Source organism: Mastomys coucha, unplaced genomic scaffold, assembly GCF_008632895.1.
Source record: "Mastomys coucha isolate ucsf_1 unplaced genomic scaffold, UCSF_Mcou_1 pScaffold22, whole genome shotgun sequence".
Lineage (NCBI taxonomy): Eukaryota > Metazoa > Chordata > Mammalia > Rodentia > Muridae > Mastomys > Mastomys coucha.
The window spans coordinates 122947169-122962333 of record NW_022196905.1 but is presented as its reverse complement, the minus strand read 5'-3'; the positions used below and the strand labels follow the sequence as shown (position 1 = coordinate 122962333).

Below are 15165 nucleotides of genomic sequence, written 5' to 3'. Positions count from 1 at the left end.
GGAGTCTCAATAGAGAATGATCTAGATCCAGTTGGTCTGTGGGCATGCCTGCGATGGATTGTCTTGCTTGCTTCAACTGGTGTAAGAAGACCCAGACCACCCACAGTGGGCAACACCATTCCCTAGGCTTGGGTCCTAAACTGTATAGGAGTAGAGAAAACTAGCTGAGAACAATACATGCATACATTCATTCTCTTTCTGCCCTTGACTGTGGATATGGTCAGAGGGACAGTTTTATAAGTTCCCTTCTGCTTTAACTTCCTGACAATGGTAGATTATAACCTAGAGTTTTTACTTAAATAAATAAATAAATAAATATTCCTCCCTAAGTTTCTTTTTGTCAGGGTAGTTTATTGTAGTAAGTTTGAAACCTAGACTCCATGATGGGGTAAGAGTGTTACTCTATGTGGATTATACGGCCTCCCCTACGAACATCACTGTGAATGAGTCAGGTCACAAAGAGAATACAACTGACTAGCTAGGCTCTGGATGGCTAAGAGTATCTGGCGTGTATACAGGCAGGTCTGAACCCACTTTTCATACAGGTACATCAAGGCACAGACATGGCAGGAGTCCTCCATGGGTTACAAGCCTCCCTGGGGTTACACTGTAGCTTTTCTGCTTCAAATAACCTGTGCCTTGCTTCCAAGCCATGTACACTGTATATGTATGTTTGCATGTGCATGTGTATGTTAAGCTTGCCACCTGCTGAACTCTGTGTGTAAAAGACAGAAATAAAACAATTGCCTGACTCCTTGAACCTGGCCTGTGAGCATGTCAATGAGCCAAGCTGTTCTCCCCAGGGCCAATCATCACAGGCCACCATGGATCAAGATACAGGGGGAGGAGGGAGAGAGGTATAGGGATGTTTGCCCTGGTCTTATTTATATAAATGACACCAAATTGACTTCGCTGTTATTGCCAAATGAGGTCACGTACAAAGGTTTAGAAGATTCCAATCTCTGGTATGGAAATCGGTGTCTCATTGCCAGCCATCTTTGATGCAAGGCGTTATGGGTTGGTCTGTCTTTATGAGTCTTTCAACGGCCCCGTGACAAGCATGCTGCCTCATGCCTGCTGGTATTGAAGTCCCCACATGACTAACTCGAGCCTGGGGAATCTGGCACAAATGTCAAGCTTGGGATTCCTCCATGTCATTTTTTTTTTCTCTATCCAAGAGGAATCTCAAGATTTTGAACACTCACTCCCGAGAAATGATAAGCGATTGATGAGTGTTTGGGATGACAGATCTTGAATTGCCCTGTCCTGGTTAGTCCTCAGCATATATGTGTCAATATGACGTGCAGCGCCCGTAAGAACGCAGAATTGCTCTGGGTGGACTCCAAACTGAAAATCAAGATCCAGGAGATGGCTTAGCAGTTCAAGCATTTGCCAGGCAAGTGTGACTTCTGGAATTTGGATTGCTATAAACCCATTTAAATGCCTGGCCATGGCAGCCTGACTCTAATCCCATCCTCGGAGTGCTGAGACGGAGAGTCCCCAGAGCAGGCTGACTAGCAAGACAAACCGTATCTGGGCTTGATTGAGAGACCCTGCCTCAAGAAATAAAGTTGAAGAGCAAATGAAGATTCCTAATACCAACCTCAAGCCTCTATATACCTACACACAGAGAGAGAGAGAGAGATGTAAACATGCACACATATGTGTACATGAAAAATGGAAAAATAAATAAAGCCAGTCAAGCATAGTGGTGCGGGTCTGTCACCTCAGGTACTTGGGAGGCGGAGGCAGGACGATCATAAGCTCAAGTGAGTTCAAGACAATCCTAGGCAACTTAATGAGATCCTGTCTCTCAACAAAAAAAGTAAGAAGGTGGAAGATGTTGATCAGTGATAGAGCACTTGCTCCAGGATTAACATCAGAGCTGAAAATTTTTTTAAAAAATTAAATTTATCTATCTATCTACCTATCTATCTATCTATCTATCTATCTATCATTATATCGATCTATAGATCTTTCTATAACATATCTATCCTTCTATCTAATATATCTATATGTCTAATATGTCTATAGATATGGATAGACCTCAGGATACGGGATGGTGAGAGGCAGTATAGAGGCTTGAGGGTGTGGTGTGGTTCAGGCCACCCTAGCCTGGAGGAGGGGATTTACATCTCTCCCTCCTGACCTTTCTCCATCAGGCTCAGGTGGTACCCTGCCCCTCCCCCATCCACCTCACTGGCCCCAGAAACAAGCAGTTTTGTATGGAAATGAACAAGACACATTGTGAAATTTTTGTTGTGAAATGTATCCCCATCAGGATTCATGGGAGTCATTCCTCCCCCGCTCCCCACCCCTCAAAGAAAAAAAAAATGTGGCTGCTTAAAAAAAAAAAAAAAAGAATTCCTTTCACTCAACTCAAAATGATGCTGTCTCTGCCAAATGTGCCTCTTGCCCAGGAAGAGAAATAAAAATGAAAAATTCAATACGGTGTTAGGTAATAAGAATAAAAATTAAAAATTCAGGATAGTGTTGAACCGGGACGCGGAGAAAGTGGGCCGTGAACTCTGCCGGTGAAGCCACTTATTTTAGCTCAGCCAACCTGCAAAGTAATGACTCCTGTCTGCAGAAGCCCTCATTGAAATATCAGTCTGCATCTCCATGGTGTGGAAAGATTCACAATGGGCCCACAAGAGCACCTGTCAAAAGCTTAGATCATCAACCCAGAGAAGGAAGTCTGAAGGGGAAAGGAATAGGCATAACACAGCACATTGGTTCCATATTTTGCTCCTGTTAGCGTCGGTAAATCCTAATCTTTCTACAGCCCCTTGTCGGGGATGCGCCACGTTAAGACAGAAGCATCCACGAGACAGCCAGACCAGCTGCGTCTGTTCACTAAATGCACCATGAGTACCGCCTTGTGCAGAACACTACTAAAAAGGTCTCAGAGAGCTAAGGGTGGTCCAGGCAGAGTCCCTCCACAGTGCCGGAGGCTAGAAAGGAGATATGACAATATTCTACCATCAATCACCAAGCCCCGGGGAGGAGCTGCCTGCCACACAGGGACCGAAGGTCTGAGGCAGAGGCTCTTGCCAAGTAAATGAAGCACGAACAGAGACCCAGGTCTGCAGGTAGAAGCCCAGATCCCCAGAAAGTCCCTTCCCACTCTGAGCTTCAGGCACATGGGTGCTCTGTGTAGTAAAGGAGACAGTAACTGGAGGAACACAACCGGCTCCCTGAAGCCGATGCTCTGGGTTCAGTATGTGTCTCAGTGGGGAGAGTGTTGGCCTAGCGTGCATGAAGCTTTGATCTTAGCACTGCGTAAAATCAGGCGTGGGGTGAATTCTTGTAATTCTTATCTTGAAAGAAAGCAAAAGGGGGAGAGAGAGAGAGAGCCCAGCCTGATATATTTTGATAGTCATTTGAACTGAGGACCAGCTCAAACTGTAGGTTAGCTAACACCAAGACCTTGACACTTGAACATTTAAAGTTGTTCCATAGTTTCTCGCAAAGCTAAAAATAGGACTATCCTGCCACCCAATCATATCACCCATGGGCATATAGATATGTTCATAGGACTCTACATCCAATCACAGATATACTTGTATATTCACGTTCACTGTTCCTCTCTACACAATAGCCAGAAAATGAAACCACCCTGACTGTCTATCAACTGCTGAAGGAATAATAAGAAGGTGGTACCTTTACACAACTGAATTTTATTCCGCTGTAGAAGAGAATGAAATCATGAAATTTGCATGAGAATGGGGGGAAGTGGAAAACATTATACTAAGTGAGGTCACCCCCCCATAGAAAGACACAATGTCTCTTGTTCTCTTTCATACAGCAAAGCCTCGCTTTGAAGTCTTAGATTTGTGTGTTTAATTTGGAGTGTCTGTAGAGAAGCCAGAAGGGGCCCCTGAGAAGGGGAGGGGAAGAGGCCTAAAGGTACGAGGAGATAGGAGAATATCTGGATTATGAAAGCAGAGTGAGGCATGCTGGGGGTTAAAGGGTTAAGCAGGGATGGGGTGGGCAGGGACATGGGGGTGGGGGAGGATGAGATGGGGGTGGTGAGCTAACCAAAGCTAGAGATCTGTGAAAAGTACCTCTGGAAAGTCACTACCTTGTAAGCTAATTAAAATATATAATTTTAAAGAGGAATTTGAAAGGAAGTTCCAGACATAGGTGAACAATGAAGCTTTTGTAAGATGTGGGTTCTTAAACAATGATCTCAGTGTCCGTCCCACCAACGAGTTAGGTATTAGTCAGGGAGGCCTCAGAGATCGCTGAGGCAACACAGGTTCTTGCCCTTGCTCTTGGTTGCCCACCGTGACTAGACCGTAAGACCCTATTACTGAAGATGCCGCACACTTTGGTGGCAGAGCAGATCTAGGACTGACCTGGGAAGCATTCTTGGCTAGCTTTCCCAGTGCCAGAGAGGGTTATGCAGGCCACCAAGGGAAGAAAGGTAATTATTGTTCTTATTTGTTGCTGGACCCTACGTGATACAATACTGACCTGCCAGGCAAGATGTGCCCACGGGCGTAATAGTGGTGTGAGTTTGTGAGGTAACCAACTAGCTTCTAATTGGATGGGAGGCCTGCCCTCCTCCCAGGAAGGAATTCATACCTGGAGTCCTATAAACTTGGTTCTCAGCCTGTGGCTGGGGAAGTCATAGTCCTTACAGGAAGGTTGCTTTGATAAATGGACATGTGATCAAACTGCCTCCTAAATATGCATCTTTATACCCATAGACCAGAGCTACTGCCAACCCTGGTCAGAGAAGCTTCCTTTTGCAGTGAGCAGTGGTTAATACAGAGATTCGTGAGTGTTCTACGTGTCGAGGATGTGTGGCTATGGAGTGTTCATCCCTTAATAGGGCATCTGCATCAACCCTTCCAAGTCATGGGGAATGTCACAGAAGAGGGAGCAGAAAGAATATAAGAGTGGAGAGAGGAGCTGTGAAATGCTGTCATCTGGATCTGACATGGTTGTCACACCTAAAGCTCACAATAGCTCTGGTTGCCAGCCCAAGGTCAAGTCAGTCAACATTACAACACGAATTGGGGAGGGGCTCATCAGGTCCCACCCCCAGCTGTGGTGCTATTGGCAGCTGATGACTACTGGGGGAGGAGTCAGTCTTCAGAGGTGTGGCCACTGCAGGTTGCCCCTGCTCTGGTGGGTGGTCCCTCACCCATACACTTGCAGACAGAACCAACTAGATGAATAGGTTCTGAAGAGAAGAAAAGGGCATGAAGCTGGCTTGGATGGTAGAGGATGATGTCCCCAAAGGATTCAAATGTGGCCTGGATATGTCTGCATGAAGTTCCAACTTTAAGGGGAGAGGTGGAATCCGCCTTCTTTTTGACACATCTGTCTTGACTTCCAGCTGCACGCAGGTCACAGGCTGGAGCAGGTCCACCCACCATCCAGCCACCCTCAATGAACACATAAGAAGAAGTGAACCCAGTTTGAGGGTTAACAGGCACACCCTGCTCTGCCAGGCCTGACCCATCATCAGCATCCCAGAACCAGAAATAACGCTGGGAGAGCCACCCCATCAATTTCCTTCCCACAAAGGCCGGGCTCCATCCCAACCGGAGTGACCTATAACTCAGTGGCTCTGTTTTAAACCGGGATGTTCCCCCAAGGTTAAATATTTTGGATCTCCTGGCTCTGTAATGCAAATGTCCTAACTTTCCGTCCACAGGACAGGACTACATTGGAGCAGCTGCAACCTTTCCCTCCTCCCTCTCTCTAACTTCTAACTTGTAGCAGACAATGTCACACATGCTGTGGCTGATAAGAACTCTCTGCTGTCTTAGGCTGGGGATGTGAACCAGCAGGCAGCGGTGCTCACTGCCCAGGAGTGAGGACCTGAGTTCGGATGTCTGGAACTCACATTTAAAAGAAAAGCCAGGTAGAGTAATGTGCACATATAACCCCAACGCTACAGTGAGACTTCAAGAAGATTGTTGGGGCTGTCAGCCTAGCTCCAGGGTCAGTGGGAGACTCCATCTCAGAGGATGAGGCAAGAGTAATAGAACAGGACCCTCGGTTGTCTTCTCCGGAGCGTGGGTACATTTACTGAGTACACACACACACACACACACACACACACACACATGCACCAGAGACAGAGAGATAGGGATGCATGGACTCTGTTCACATGTGCCACTATCAGGGTGTCATACACCCCAGCCCCAAATCACCTCCAGGTCCACACAGGACACACATACGCACTCATGCACTTGCACCTAGACTCTGTTTACATGGCGCCACCTGCAGCCTGGCATGCGCCCCAGCCCCAACTCACCCTCTGGTCCACACTGGGCAGGGTTGCTAATACAGGATGACTTGTAGCTGCCGTAGTAGAGAAATGTCACCCCTTTCTCCTCCTTGAGGTAAATACCCTTGTTCACCTTGCCTTCCATGATATCTAAGAGAGGAAAAGGACATGTCAGCTACGTTGTTGTCCCTGGAAGACTAAAGACACATACCAGACTTACAAGCAACTTACAAATGAGTGCCCAGCATTATCTCCCCTCATAATGCATTTGTAATGTCACTTTATTCCCTGATAGTAATCGAGCTCACTAATATTTAATTATTGATAGTGAGAATGTGAATGATTCATAGGCTTAAGTGTTGGGGAATAAATTATTACCTTCTATTAATGTCAGGTCCACATAACCTACATTTTACTGTAACAATATTGTAACAGATATATTTGCCTACTGTTGGACCCTAAACGCCACTCACACCCCTGCTATTAGAGTCCCCGCTCACTCGGCCTTACTCTGAGCTTTCTGAGTGGAACACTCTCACTGGTTAAAGTGTGAGGCCATTGCTGCCTCCTAGCCTTCCCAGGTACTCACTGAAGCATCCCAGGGTCTCCGTGTACGCAGCCTCAGCTTTAAAGCCATGTCCAGACCCAGGAAGAGCCACAGCGCCATTTGGAAAGTCCCAGAAGGACCTGCCAAAAGCAATCCCAGAGAGCCGAAAAGCCGGGTCCCCAGCACGGCTCATTCAGCTAGCCTGTTTTGTCAAGTGCTGTGGCAAAAGTCAACTGTGTGCTTTACAGACAGATAAGTGAAGATTAAAAAAAAAATTACTGGTGAGGGGCTCTTGCTATGCACCAGAATGAGTAGGCACAGATGCTGTCCCAACCTGTGTAAGAAGAGAGAGGTGATGGTGCATGGCCTTCTGGATCCTGGCCAAGTATGCATTCAGGATCTGGACATTCTGCTCCCATGTACCACTGACTAAATGCAACACTCCCTGTCACATGGCCCTTGCCCCCAAGGGTCCCACTGTTTAAACTTTCTGGTCCCCGTTGATTGCCATGAGAAAGCTACATCTCACTTCGCTAAATGGATAACTAGCCACAAGATAATTGAGTCAGACTGCCCAGGCCCCTAAACCAGACTGCTTGCTTAGTAAAATCATTTAGAAATGCCAAGCAGCCCACAGTGGAGAGAGAAATCAAGTGACGGGCTAAGAAAAGATAGAGAGAGGCGGGCACGATCTGAACAGGCTTTCTACGCCCGCCCGTTGGCTTTCTACGCCTGTCAGATGCTCGCCTCCCTTCAGCTCTGAGCTCAAGGGGATCACAGGCTCTGGGTGTCTAACTGACAATCATGTGACTCGAGTGGGTGTGTCTTCTAAAACAGCTCCTAAAGTGTTTTTTTCAGAAGCAGCTGCGGAAATGCTGAGGGGATACTTGTGAGACCAGTTTTTTTTGGAGGATGTGTTTTAAAATCAACTTCCAGTTTTTGTGAGCTGGGCGGGACTACTGCCCTCCCACACACACACACCCCGTCCCACCCAGTCCTACTCCACAAACACCATGAGTTCAAAAATCCAATTTCTGCCAAGAGCGGTGGTGTGCACCTGGAATCCTAGCACTAGGGAGGCAGGAGGAGCGGGACTTTTAAGTTCATCCTCAGCTACAGAGAGAATTTGGAGCAATCCTGGGCTACACATACCTTGTCTCCAAAAAGGAAAAAAAAAAATTCATTTTCAATGTTTAGAAAATATCTGTGCTGTGTTTGTTTTTGCTTCTGAGATCAAGCGACGGATTCAAAAGAGCCTGGCGATGTGGAAGAGGAGCCTCCGCCCGTTCCAGACATCGCCATCAGGAAGGCTTCCGAAGCCAGAAGCCTGCATGGCTTTTCCGGATGCCCTGGCTCTCTTTGGATTTCCACTGCTTGCACCTGGCCACCCACTCCTTTACCAACCAAGAGAGTCGGTCCTACCGGACCAGATTAGATCAGCTCTTCTTAAACGTCTCTGGGATCCAAATTTGACAGGACCAAGCCCCAGTGCTCACCTACAGTCGCGGACAAGTTGGAGTAGGCAGAATCATTGGTAAAGACAAAAGTAGCATTGTGGGAGAGAGGCACAGTGAGGTTGAGGGTTCGCAGCGCTGGGTGAAAGGACAAAAGAGAGGACAACACATGAGTGACGTGAGACACGTGAGCAGAAACGGCACATCTCTCACCCCAGCACACAGAGGAAAGGCTCCTCCCTTCCCCCCACGCTCCCCATACGTTTCTCTGCAGAATCAATAGCAAGTTCCAATAGACCCCGAGTTGGGTCATGGCTGACCACGGCCAGAGTCTACTAGATAACGTTCTCACTTTGCTGGCTCCCACTCCCAGGCGGATGCTTCGTTGAGAGATGTAGAGGTGAAGTCAGCCATGTATGAAGCATGGAGACACAGCGGGGAATGTGGTTGTGATGTGAGGGACCAACGAGAGAGAAATGCTGTGGAAAACGGCTGCATGAGATGGCAGTGGACGAGACAACAGAGGGTTCAGCCACAGACAAAAGGGCTGTGCAGCCAGGAGGTAGCACCCAGAGCCATCCAGCTGTCCCCCAGCCTTGAGAGGGGCTGAGAGACCCCAGCCTGTCTCTGCATCCTGGGGAGCTGCTCTCACGATGACACACAACTGTTCAGCAACACAGACCGCAGAGGGGGCTCCAACAGGAAGCCACAGTGCCAGCGCCACATTGCACAGCATGGGGACAGACGTGGAGGCATTGACGATTTGGACACAAGTCAACACACTCAGTCCCTGCCGCACGTCATGGGACTTCAGAACACCAGAAGCTACTAACTTAATCAGCAGCAGTGAGCTCATGTGGGGGAAGGGGACTGAAACACCTAAGAATGAAGGTCCTGGGGTCCTGAACAACGCTCTTCCACTTAATCAAGCGATTGCCTCTCAGGAGCTTCAGAGTAAAGACTTCCAGAGGGGGAAAAATTCGATTTTGACAGAGGACGATGCTCTGTTTTCCCTAGAGCCAACATACCAGCTGGCGCATGGTACTGCCATCCTCACTAAAACGGAGTGGAGAAAATTCCTGGTTGTCATACAGCTGCAGGGGCTACCAGTGTCGTGGAGGGCCCACAAAGGATTGGAGCATCCGCATACTCAGATGGAGCCCTTCCCAGAGGCCACGCCCACCACTGGTTCCAAGCCCTCAGCTGGTGCTCTAGAATCGAGGTTTTTGCTTTAATTTACTTTTAATTTTAAAAATATAGATTTGTATTTTATTTTGCTTTTTTTAAAAAAAAAACTTATCTATTGCCCATGTATACATGTGTGCATGTTCATATGACACAGCTTGTATATAGAGGTCAGTGGACAACTTGAGGAGAATGTGTCTTCTCCTTCCATCACGTGGGTCCTGGCAATAGAACTCTGGTTGACAAGGAGTACCTTTCCCCACTGAACCATATTGCCAGCTCTTTTTTTTTTATTTTCAAAAATGGGGCTTGTATTACCTTGGGGACACATGTTACCATAAGAGGATAATCTTCAGGATCCATTTCTTTTACTGCGTAGGTCCCTGGGATTGGCCTCAAGTCATGAAACTTGGCAGCAAGCACCTTTGTTCACTGAACCATCTCACTAGGCTCTGGGCTTCAAAGTTTTAGGGAGACACCTTAGAACCTTCTGCCTCCGCTTTCCCACTGCACATAAATCACTTCAATGAGGAAGAGGATGGGGAGTGGGTAACATGGCCGCCAGCAGTGTTTTGAATGATTTTGCATAGGAACTTGTGTATCTACAGAACAATGGCAGTGTGTGTGTGTGTGTGTGTGTGTGTGTATCCACATTTGACATTCTTAAGAGCAACACCTATATAAAAAATAAAGTGGAAACTTCCAAAAATCATTCTGAATCAATACTCTTTAAAAAGGAGTTCTCCGTGGAATGGATATACCCATAGCTGTCCTGGGTCTCTCCAGTATTGTTGTCTAAGTTCATCAAGACAGAGACTCTGATGCCTCCTGTGAATCTAGCACCAGGAAGATCATCTTAGAAGATGCTAGCTGGTGTGTGGTTAATGGTTGGTAAACAGGGGACACCTTGCTCTGTGACCTTAAAGCAAGAGAGTGTGTCAAAGTTCATCCTGCCTCACACCAGCTTGTAGTGGCAAGTCAGCTCTGTGTACCCACGGATGCGCACCCAGACTCACACCACAGCAAGAGGTTCCACATTAATTAAGGTTTAGGAAACCCTGCCCTTCTGTCCTAATGTCGAAATGATCTCATAAAACACTTGGCAGTGACCATCAGTGAACCACAGAGTGCTCACCCATCTCAATCACCCCAGTTCTAATGTGTCCTGGACACATCTAGAGAGTTCCTCTTTCCAGGCTCCCCAGCCCCAGCATAGGGGCTATCCCAGTACTTGGAGGCATTACCACTATCCTAAGCCCCTGGAAGGCGCTATCCCCATGCCTGCAGGCATTCCCATCTCCTTGTGTCTACCTCCAGTTGTGTCCTGAAGCTCAAGGATCCCATCCACATTTTCCAAGGGCCAGTAATGAGAAGCAGAAGCCAAAACCGCAAACCCTGCAGAGAAAAAGCGGAAAAGTTTAAATCACAATTAGGGAGGCAGGGGCTGAAGATTGGAGCTGTCACTGGAGCACCTGAAAACAGAAGAAGAGTGAAATTGTCATGATGCCCACGGACCTGGCCAAAGGCATTAGGAAAATTCAATACACACTCCCCGTTAAACAAAAACCAGCACTTTAAATTAGAAATCAATGGCTAGTTTCTTAATTGGGTAGGACAGGCCAAATAGGGAGGGGCTCCTCCTAACTCAGGAAAACAAAAGCCCCGTGTCTGTCGGTACAGGGCAGCTGCCCATTAGTGGAGAGGAAAGATACAAACACCTATTATCTGGATGTTTCCTGGAGTGGCTTTACAGGCAACATCTTATATAATTGGACCACAGAACGAAACAAGGTTTCAAATGAGTTTACAAGAGGTAGCTGCTAACCCCAATGTCTCTCTGGGCCTCACAGAGGTGCTTGACAAACACTCCCCTGTGTCTTCTGACAGTATCCCGCAAGATAGCACATCCTTCCCTTATTTGTAAAGCAGAGAAGTGAAATTCCTGCTAGAGGGCTGGGGACGTGGCTCAGTTGGCAAATTGACTGCCACGTGGGTATGACTGAGTAGTTATTCTATCCCTGAGACCCACCCGAAGCCAGGTGTGGTAGTTAATGCTTGGTAAATTAGAGGAGGAGTAATCCCAGTACGGAGAAGGCAGAGAAGGGACCCTGGGAGCTCTCAGACCAGCCAGTTAGCCAAAACATAAGAGAATAAAGAAGACATGCAAAGTCCTCCATGAGAATACACACCCAGGAATACACACACACACACACACACACACACACACACACACACACACACCACTTCCCATACATAAACATAAAAAAATAAAATAAACAAGAATAGCCATAGCCAAGAATAAATAAGAGGACCTGGAGCGGGTAAAGGGAGGGACCAGGGATGCTGCACAGCTGAGGGCAGCAGAGGTCTTGAGAGGAGCTGGGGAGGAGGAGGAGGAGCAGGAAGGTTGCAGTGAGAGACGCTGGGTGCCACGCAAATAGGCAGATGTTCAGTAGGAGGAGGGGCCACAGGTGACTCCACTGCATCTAGAAAGTTGGCTTATGATAAAAAATGGCATTTTAAATCAAAGATTTATTCACCACAGGAATTGAAGTCATTGGGCGTCTGGGAAGAAATAAGTTCCTACCTCACTGGTAGGTTCAGATGGTTCAACATGAGTGTAACACAAAAGCTGTGCTAGAAGTGGGTGGGATGGTGTTGGGAATTGGTTCTAATGCTTTGTCTTAATGCTTTTGTCTCCCAAAAGCCACATTTCCAGACCTGAGGGTTCATGCTCTGAGCTGGCTTCAACTGGTAATAAAGAATTGCTGTACAGCCAGTGGCTGGACAGGGAGATGGAGGCAGGACTTTTAGATTGTGCAGCCAAGGGACCAAGGGAGAGAGAAGGGAGAGGAGAGTCGCCGTGACTCAGAGGCAGAGGGATCAGATTTAAGAGCTGCAGGAGAAAAATAATCCAGCAATGTGGGTAGAAAGGAAATTCGGCCCTATGAGATCCTGGGGCTCCCCAGAAGGTAACAGAGCAGCAAAGATAAAATATAGATTTAGAAGGTGTTCAGCAAGATTACTGGAGGGGGGTGTGTGCTAGTCCCAGGGAATATGTGCTAGCCCCCAAGAGGTTTAGAAGTGCCCAACCATTGAGCTAGCCAAGGCACATCAAAATTAGCTGGGATGTGTGCGTGCGTGTGTGTGTGTGTGTGTGTGTGTGTGTGTGTGTGTGTGCATGTATGCGTGTGTGTTTTCATTCAAGAATCCAGAATGCTCTTGGGTAGGGTGCAGCCTAAGCACTACCCGCCAGGGGGCCAGAACGGTTTAACCAGTTCACCGCTACAGGATGGTTCATAGCTCTCATCTCAGTTTGGGAGACAGAGGCAGGGGGATCTCTGTTTTCGAGGCCAGCCTAGGCCACATAGTAAGACCCTATTTTAAAACAAACAAACAAACAAATGGTGAGACCTGGTGTGGAGGCACACGCCTTTAATCCCATCCCTTGGGTGGTAGAGGCAGGTGGATCTCTGTAAATTCCAGGTCAGTCTGGTCTACAGAGAGAGGACAGGACACCCAGGAATACACACAGAGAAATCCTGTCTCAAAAATCAACAACAGCAACAAGGGTGAGCCAGGTGCAATGACCTGGGCCTTGTACCTGTACATAATGAAGGTTTAGGGAACACTCTCTGGCCTTCCATAATAACATTTTGAAATAAGCATCCAGTGCTCCCTCATCTCCATCACCCCAACACATCCTTTCCTCCCTCTTGGGAGGTGGAAGGATTAGAAGTTCAGAGCCAGCCTCCAGGACATAGTAAGTTCTAGGTCGACCTGGACTGCACAAGACCCTGATTCAAATAGATAGATAAATAAATAGAAGCTTTCTGAGGTTTTTATATTTAGCTAAGTTTGTAAATTTCTATACAGGAAACAAACAGAACCAAACTGTGAGGGAACATCTGCACGCACAGTATATATATAATATGACAGAAACACATTGACTTCTCTTTTTAGATGTATTCAATTTACTACATTAATAAACTTCTTATGGGATAGGCATATGAGTCAGTGGTCCAGTGTTCACCTAATATTCATGAAGACCTGGATTCAATGCTTAGACAGCAGAGGAAGGGGTGGGGAAGGACAGAAGGAAGGAAGGAATGACAGAAGGAAGGAAGGAAGGAAGGAATGACAGAAGGAAGGAAGGAAGGAATGACAGAAGGAAGGAAGGAAGGAAGGAAGGGAGGGAGGAAGGAAGGGAGCCAAAGGAAAAAAGAAGGAAAAAAAAGGAAGGAAAGAGATAAGGAAGGAGGAAGGGGGAGGGAGATGGAGATAGGGAAGAGGGTACCAAAGGAAAAAAAGAAGAGACCGAGGGAGGAAGGGAAGGAGGAGGGAAGCAAAGAAAAAAGGAAGGGAGAGAGGAAGGGAAGGAGAGAGGGAGGAAGAAAGAGATGGAGGGAGGGAGAGAGGAAGGGAAGAAGGGAGGGAGGGAAGGAGATGGAAAAAGATCAGGAGAGACTGAAGGAAGAAAGGAAGGAGAAAGAGCGAAAACCTATTAAGGAAACCAACAGGAAGCTTAGGCACAGAAAGACAGTCGAAGGCAGAGAAACGCACCGCACCGTTTTTTACTCATAGAGCAACCTCACTCTCCCAACCTTTCCCATGCTCCCCTCGCTTGTAAAGACTATGGCAGACAGGCTGCCAGACTTCTCCTGCTGGAATGGCAACCAAGAGACCAGATGTATGAGGCTGGCCAGTTCTACAGAGGGAGTGCGTACCAGTTCAGCCTCTCTAGAGAACAATTTGGCCAGGTCTCTGTGGAGGTTAAGGGCACTTTCTCTCTGATGAAGTAACTCCACTCCTAGGAATTTTATCCTCATGAGGCTCTCAAATGTTTAATCAAAGACCTGTCTATAAAAGTATTTGTTGTGGAATGTTCCCACAGGATCAAACAACAGAGAGCATCCTGGATGTTCATCCATGGAGAGCTGACTAGATAATCAGAGCATCTGTGGAGTGAGCTGAGATGTGGCTGAAGTAGTCATGAAGAATGGTGTGCATGCGTTGGCAGAGCTGTGTTTAAAAGAGCTGTGTCCGAAGCTTGCTGGTAGAATGTTTGCCTAGGATGTGAAAAGCCCTGGGCTCAATGCCCAGCAACACATGCACACCACACATACACACACACACACACACACACACACACACACACACACACAGAGGCACACACACCTGTGGCTTTGTTAACAATGGGTGCGCTCCATGCCCAATAACACACACACACACACACTCGAGCACACACAGACTCTAGTGGTTTTGTTTGTTGACAATGGGTATGCTTGCCTATTCGCCCAAGCTGGCCTCAAATCTGTCATCCTCCTGATCCAACCTCTCAAGTACTAGAATTACAGATGTGTGCAGCTATAGTAAGCTTACAGTGTTCTTTAATTGGTATCATTAGGGGAAAACAGCAACAATGAAACCACACCAAGTTGACCAGATAGGTCGGCAGGTAAAAGAGCTTTTTTCTAGGCAAGCCTGATGATCTAAGTTCAATCCCCAGATCCCACAGCAGAAGGAGAACATCGATTCTAACACACACACACACACACACACACACACACACACACACAGAGGCCTTTAATCTTAGCCTCAGGAGACAGGTGAATCTCTGTGAGCTTGAGGCCAGCTAGATCTAAATAGTGAGTTCCAGGACAGCCAGGACTATATACAGAGACCCTGTCTCAGAAAAAGGAGGAGGAGGGGGAGGGGAGGGGAGGGAG

The 15165-nt window shown here is 47.3% G+C and overlaps 1 protein-coding gene across 2 annotated transcripts in view; it reads right to left on the bottom strand.

The window, feature by feature from the left end:
• The window catches only part of Adgrd1 (adhesion G protein-coupled receptor D1), a 117006-nt gene that overhangs the window by 94010 nt on the left and 7831 nt on the right, over window positions 1-15165 (bottom strand). The window contains exons 3-5 of one of the 2 annotated variants that reach the window (XM_031338066.1): window positions 10748-10831; window positions 8294-8389; window positions 6278-6400 (exon numbers count right to left, since the gene is read on the bottom strand). In XM_031338066.1, the coding sequence (XP_031193926.1) occupies window positions 6278-6400; window positions 8294-8389; window positions 10748-10831 (303 nt within the window). The remainder of the gene's footprint in view (window positions 1-6277; window positions 6401-8293; window positions 8390-10747; window positions 10832-15165) is intronic. The other variant, XM_031338067.1, reaches the window with a different exon arrangement.